Here is a 7,761-nt window from a genome sequence, read left to right on the forward strand (position 1 = left end):
CATGGTAAGTGCAAAATAAATGTTAGCTATTCTTATTATCACCCCTACCTCTCCTGTTCTGATTTTCTCAGCTGTCACTCTCAAAATTTCCCCTGGCATTTACCTCTATATTTTTTTTAATGATGTATCACTTTTGTACCTTATTTATTTGCTTTTGACTCTGACAGATATTTACTTTGTGTGTCCACACCATTCCCCAGTGTCTCTCAAACTACCCACATAAAGTTGCTATTTCATAGTTCTGATTAAGAATCGTCAGTGTTTACATTTTGTTTACATTAATTAGAAATTTCAGAGACAAGTAGTAATAAAGCCAACAACAGCAATTTAAACAAGCAGACGCTCTATTTTTATCTCACAAGGATTCTGGAGGTAGATGGTTACTGTTCTTCCCTGCTGTCCTTAGTATTTTGCCTTTTATTCTTACAGTTGTCAAATAGTATCGCCTGATGGCTAACTCAGCTCCAGGCAACAGGACCACCTTCAAAAGCACGGAGCAGGGGTTGGCCAGGGTGGCAAAATCCTTTCATCTCCTCTGGACTGTTCTTATTAGGAAGAAAAATAACTTTCTAAGAAGTTATCCAGTACAATTTCTCCTGCATCTCATTGACCAACACTGAATCCTGCAGTGGCTCCCAACTCCAAGGCAGGCCGTGGCAGTGAGGGTATTACACAAAAGAATGGCACTGCCTTAATTGGCTTAGAGCAGAGAGTCTCAAACTTTCTCAGTTCACAGGTCCATTGGTATCCGTATGATTATTTTCATTGTGCCCGAGGCAAAAGAAATATCCAACAATCCCTTTTTATAAGTAAGTTGGTACCAAAGAACGTAATATGTGTTTATATCCCCAACAACTTAGTAGCCATTTGAGTAAATACCAAACATAATTGTAAAAACAAACACAAAAACAAACAAAACAACCAAGTTTACTTTTAAATGACTACAATTACTTACTAAAGGGAAATGTGTGCCTTCTGGGCACTGCACAGCTTCTCACATTTTAAAATCAGATTAGACACCAACACCCTAATTTCCTATTCCACACTGATTTCCATTTAGTACTTTGTTATTTTTTCTTTTCATTTAAATCACATCAACCACTGAAAATCCTGCTTCACAAAGACAGGACATCCTGGAAAGCAAGGTAGATGGAACTAAGAGTGGAGTCAGGAAGTGCCTTTAGTTAGCTCCACAGACTAAACCTCCCACCCCCTGCATACCTGTACGTGTGAAATGGAGGAGAATTTCCTTTGGTATCAGTGCTCTGTCAACAGAATTTCAGCCAATTTTTCTCTTTTGAGCTCAGCGCTTGACCCCTACCTTTGGGAGTACTGGAAATCCCTAAGCACTGAGATTCTCAGGGTTCCTCTGGGACTAATGATTTGACTACTCACCCACATAAGGTTCTGGGTTTAGTTACTCCGGTTTTTTTTTGGTTGGTTGGTTGGTTGGTGTTTGTTTGTTTGTTTTGAGATGGAGTTTCGCTCTTGTTGCCCAGGCTGGAGTGCAATGGCGCAATCTCGGCTCACTGCAACCTCTGCCTCCCAGGTTCAAGCAATTCTCCTGCCTCAGCCTCCCAAGTAGCTGGGATTACAGGAACAAACCACCATGCCCTGCTAATTTTATTACTTTTAGTAGAGACGGGGTTTCACCCTGGCCAGGCTGGTCTTGAACTCCTAACCTCAGGTGATCCGCCCACCTCAGCCTCCCAGAGTGCTGGAATTATAGGCGTGAGCCACCGTGCCTGGCCTAGTTACTCTGTTTTTAAATTAGTCACCATTCCTCAGTCACCTTCTGATTCCCAATAAAGCTGTCAATATCTTTATTCAGTGGTGGACTCTCAGAACTCTTTTCTTTTTCCATGTTAGTTGATGGTTTGATTTGGTTGTGTTTTTATTTTAAATTAGTAGACTTTATTTCTTAGAGAGGTTTTCAGTTTACACAAAAATTTAACAGGAAGTACCGAGTTCCCATACACTCTCTATCTCCAATGCCCCTCCCCAACACCAGTTTTCACTATTGTTTTTCCACTGTATTTCTTTTTTTAATTTAACTCATTTTAAGTTCAGGGGTACATGTGAAAGTTTGTTACACAGGTAAACTTTGTCATGGGGGTTTGTTGTACAGATTATTTCATCACCCAGGTATTAAGCCTAGTATCCATCAGTTATTTTTCCTGATCCTTTCCCTCCTCCCACCCTCCACCCTCCCAAAGGCTCCAGTGTGTGTTGTTCTCTGTATGTGTCCACGTGATCTCATCATTTAGCTCCCACTTATAAGTGAGAACATGCAGTACTTGGTTTTCTTTTCCTATGTTAGTTTGCTAAGGATAATGGCCTCCAGCTCCATCCATATCCCTGCAAAGGACATGATCTCATTCTTGTTTCATGGCTGCATAGTATTCCATGGTGTATATGTACCACATTTTCTTTATCCAGTCTGTCACTGATGGGCATTTAGGTTAACTGTATGCTTTTGCTATTGTGAATAGTGTTGCAAGGAACATACATGTTCATGTGTCTTTATAACGACAAAATTCCATTTCTATTATTGCAGTGGGGTTTCGAAAAGAGAAAAATCAGGTTGATCAATGCAACATTTTTAACTGGAAATTCAGACTGGATTCTGAAAATGACTCAATCTTGGCAAGGTTAGGGATAAAAGTAGAGAATCTCTGGTATTGCCCAAATGAAGGATATGCTGTTATTAGATAATTCATGGTCATCCATTGTCTATACCAAATACTGAGAGATTGTGTATTTTGGATCTCGCAAAACTTCCTTTGCTGCCCAGGTACCTAATATTTCAGGATGTTCTAAGGTTCACTTTAGTGCCACTTCTTTCCACAGCAAGGTTGCCCTAATCAATGGGGGGACTTTTTTTTTAAATCACCCATCTCCTATTCAAAATATCCATTCATTTCTTCACAGAGACTTAGTCTCTACATTGGTGGGGAATGCGAACAAGTTTTACCCAGGTAGTAATTCTAGGTGATTTGCAGATAGTTTTGCATTTGAGTTTTATCCACCTCCAATTCTGCAAACTTTTTACATTATGAAAAAATAGTACTTTTAAAATACCTGAACACTTCCGTATCTACTTTATCTATTCCTAGATATCACTTTCAAAATAAAAATGTTTTCTTATTCCTATTAAGGAATAAGATATGTTATTTTGGAGAAGACATGATATAGTTTCCAATTTAGTTATAGATTAAACATTACCAAATCCAAAAAGTTCCTATATTATTCCTTCTACTCAGCTCCCTAAAAGACTATGAAATTATTGTTTCTTTGAAAGTTTTAAATGCCAGAAATCTTAATATTAGTGAGCATGCAACCATGTTTCACTATTGATCCTGGATTCAAAGTTGGCAGTTAAAACTTCTACTTCAGGTGAAATTTGCAGAAACAAACAATTGCTTTTATTCTATATTCACATAGGGTATGTGTTAAGTTCAGATTTTATAAAGGAAAAAAATGCCTTAAAAATACCTGTTTCATTGTATTAAAAAGAAAGTTATGCTTCTGCAAGCAGGAACATAGATTATGTAAACTAATCTTTGCAATTGCTCATCAGCACATGTGGAAGATTAATTTTCCAGTCTTTTAGAAGCTTGAAAAGACTTGGTTAGTGTTTAGAATGAAAAATTGTTATCAGATATTGAAATACAGGAGAAAAGATGGATGGATTTCATTTTTATTGCAGAAATTAGTCACTGAATCCTGATCTTAGAGCTTCTTTTCAAATTATATTTGTTACCTGGAGACAGCAGTACATATTTAAAAAAAAAATTCTGGATTGGTTAGCTTCAAGAAAGTTATATATACCTTTATTTTAAAAACAATTACACACAAATGCACACACATCATTGTTTTGCAAGCTTTCCCAGTAAGAGTAGGGCCACCATGTGTGAAAAACTCTTTGTGGAGATGCCCTGAAATTCTATATTATCTTTTGGTTTCTTAACATGTATATTAACACTCATTATTTTATTATGATATATGTAGCACTTTCCATACGGATTCAGCTCCGTCTGCAGATTGTAAATTTTTGGAAGCATAAGCCATGATTTTTCTTAGTAAATAAAATGGCAACATCTGCACATTACTAAAACTATAGTAAAAACCTTAATAAATATGTGCAAAATATTTTTCAAAATAAGAGGTCTTGGTTACAAGCAAAAGAAACTGATGCTGGTGACCATAAGCAATATGGAAATATAGTAGAAAGATAATGTCAACTCCAAGGGATTTCCAAGGACTTAGGTTAGAAGATGCACAGAATTCAAGACAGCTCTGAGGAGCCAAGAATGTGGACCTCGGTGTCCCCTTATCTTTGCTCAGTAGCACCAGGCCTGAGAGTGGAACAGGCAGTCAGCCAAACATTAGATGCATGCCCACATACTGCTAGAGTCAAGGAGGGAGGTGTGGCCCTCTGGCAGCTATATTGGTCTCAACAGTTAACCCACTGGGGAATGCCCTAAAGCCACAACTGGGGTAAACTTTGAGTAGGCAAAAATTTACAAATCGAACTGCCCCTTAACCTCGCACATGCCTTATCTCACATGACATTTCTAAAGAATTTCATTTTATAAATAATACTTCTCTGAATGTAATGGAATATATTTCTTACGAATAAAATTGCGCATATTGATTCTGCGAGGAAAGTCAGGTCTCATCAGCCTAGAATCACACGATCATGTCCATTTATTCTGTGGAATCATTATGTTCTATCTCCTTTTTTGTCATTAGAGTGCTACTACTTACACAAATTGATGAAATCACCCGTAAAATATGATATTATATGTCTTACGTTTTCTCTCTATTCTGTAACCGCTTATAGAAACCGTGATGTCTTAGTTTATTTGTGTTCAAACCAACTCAATTTTTTAATTCCAAAAAATCCAGCTGGCTGGGAAGTATCATCTCTCATTTGTTTTTACTAAATGTGTCTTTATACTAAAGATCCCATTTAGTTACTTTTTTGCAAATGGGAAAATAAGTGATTTTGATTTTTTTTCACATTGCTTTTTGAATAGTTGAGACTCTACAGCAAAAGTAAATATAGTTCCTTAATACTTCTAAATGAGTAGTTCAGGACAGGTGCGGGTGGTTCACACCTGTAATTTCAGTACTTTGGGAGCCTGAGGCAAGTGCATCGCTTGAACTCAGGAGGCAGAAGTTGCAGTGAGCTGAGATTTCACCACTGCACTCCTGTCTGGGTGACAGAGTAAGACTCTGTCTCAAAAAAGAAAAAAAAAAAAGTAGTTTGTTAAGTAACACTTAAGTAGGCAGTATGTTCTTGCATTCTTTTTGAATTCTGATCACCTACAATAGAACCATAGTGAATTAATTTTGGGGAGAATGGGCTTCATTTTCTTATTCTTTATTGTACTTTAAGTATGGTACCATTCTTTGAAGCCATGAACGTACAACCCTCTCAACATTTAAAAAATGACGAGTTGGACTGGATGCAGTAAAAAGAGAGAACTGCTATGAATTGTCCAAAAACTCCCTAGCCTGGAAGATGCCCAAATTCACAACACCATAGTTACAATTTTTTAGGACATAAATTACCCTTCCAAATAATTATTGAAATAGAAAAAAAATCATATTAAAACCTTTTAAAATACAAATCTATTAAAAAACATTTTATACCGTACAACGTTAGATTACATAGGAATTTTATAAAACTGAAATATGAAAAGTGTTTAATAATACTTTACTTCACTGGAAGCCTTTAGGTTTATCTAATGTCTATCTGGAATCTGTTGTGATGAGTAGAATTTAATAGTTAACAATTTAATAAATTTTAAATTTGAGTGGTTTTTTTTTCAGTCCTATTTTGTAGTATATATTTCAGCAGACTTATGAATACTTCAGCAAAACAAGAATAACAGTGGGTCCTACCTCATAGAATTATTATGAGGATTGAATGCCATAAGGCATATGAAGATATTAACATGAACAATTTTAATCATAATAGTAATATTAATAGTGCTCTTATTCCTTTTACTGCGTTTAGGAACAAATATGCTTAAGATTTTAACCTAAAAATCTTGATATACAGTGTAACTACCACAATGACATGTAGTGTACAAGATTTTGAATTTAATAAAGCACGTTCAAAAATCGGTGCTAATGCCGGACCACAAAAGTGTTCCTAAAATTATGCCAAATTGAGTAATATGTTTTTCGTTTGTATCATAGCAATCAGAACAAGTACTTTATGAGTTTGAACATATGGGGAGAATTTAGCAAACGAACTTTTTATCTTAAAAGTTAATAGATTCTCCACATGTAGCAATGCATTAGTGAAGCTATTATCTGGGAAAGATTAAAAAATAAAGACACAAATGAATGGAATTTCTGCAAGGAGGAGGAGAAAAGAAAGGGAGAGAAAGGGAGAGGAAGATGTCTTAATAGGAAATGTGCACATTGGCCGTTCTGCCTTTCCGTACCTGGCCGCGCAGGAGACGCCATCATGGGAGTTGACATCCGCCAAAACAAGGACCGAAATGTTCGGCGCCAGGAGCCCAAGAGCCAGGATATCTACCTGATATGCTGTGTCAAGCTGTGGGTCAAGCTGTACAGGTTTCTGGCCAGACGAACCAACTCCACATTCAACCAGGTTGTGCTGAAGCGGTTGTTTATGAGTCCTACCAACCGACCACTTCTATCCCTTTCCCGGATGATCTGGAAAATGAAGCGTCCTGGCTGGGAAAACAAAACGGCCATGGTTGTGGGGACCATAACGGATGACGTGCGGGTTCAGGAGGTGCCCAAACTGAAGGTGTGTGCGCTGCGTGTGACCAGCTTGGCCCGCAGTCGCATCATCAGGGCGGCGGACAAAATCTTCGCTTTCGACCAGCTGGCCCTGGACTCCCCCAAGGGCTGCGGCACCGTCCTGCTCTCCAAGATGAACCGGCATTTCAGCAAGGCCCCGGGAACCCCGCCCAGCCACGCCAAACCCTACGTCCGCTCCAAGGGCCGGAAGTTCGAGCGCGCCAGATGCGCACAGGCCAGCTGAGGCTGCAAAAACACCGTGGATCCTACTGTCTTATTAAAACGATTTTGGACGCTGAAGAAAAGAAAAGAAAATGTGCACATTGACGTTGCAGTCAGGGGTGAGAAAGTCTCTTAAGTAGCTTTTCACATGAGGTTTCTTATTGTTGGTTTACTCCAAATGTTGTCAAACTTCCACACGGTACATCAGAATTGGCTGGAGAGCTTAATAAAACACAGATTTCTGGGTCTCACCCCCAGATTCTGATTTGTAGTTGGGTGGGACCCCAGAATTCACATTTTAAGTTCCCAGTTGATCTCATCATGCTGGCCTGGCGAACCTCACTTCGACAACCACCGGTCTAGTTTGTAACAGATTGACGGGCTACAGCTTCATTCCACAAGTTGGTAAGGAAATCTAAAACAGTGTTTTCACGAATAATAAATATGAGTGATACAATTCATTTTCTTAGATTTTTACCGATTATTGTTAAGAATAAGCTATTAAAAGTTTGTTACATATATAAACAATTATCCCATATCCTGAGGGTTGCGTGTAAATGTAGCTATCCCACAAACATATTTAAAAGCACAAATTAGACACGATAAGCACTTTTAGCCATGGGAAATAAATAAGAATAGAGAACACCAATTAAATTGATACAAATTAAGACCAGGCGTGGTGGCTCACGCCTGTAATCCCAGCAATTTGGGAGGCCGAGGTGGGAAGATGGCCCGTGCCCATGAGTTCTA

The 7,761-nt window shown here is 38.2% G+C and overlaps 1 protein-coding gene across 1 annotated transcript; it reads left to right on the top strand.

Moving 5' to 3' along the window:
- Positions 1-6,487: 6,487 nt before the first annotated feature.
- LOC105546810 (60S ribosomal protein L18-like) lies at positions 6,488-7,033 on the top strand. Its single transcript, XM_011990106.1, has one exon. The coding sequence runs from the start codon at positions 6,488-6,490 to the stop codon at positions 7,031-7,033; it is 546 nt and encodes a 181-aa protein (XP_011845496.1).
- Positions 7,034-7,761: the final 728 nt, after the last annotated feature.

The sequence above is a fragment of the Mandrillus leucophaeus genome, unplaced genomic scaffold (assembly GCF_000951045.1).
Source record: "Mandrillus leucophaeus isolate KB7577 unplaced genomic scaffold, Mleu.le_1.0 Scaffold37, whole genome shotgun sequence".
NCBI lineage: Eukaryota > Metazoa > Chordata > Mammalia > Primates > Cercopithecidae > Mandrillus > Mandrillus leucophaeus.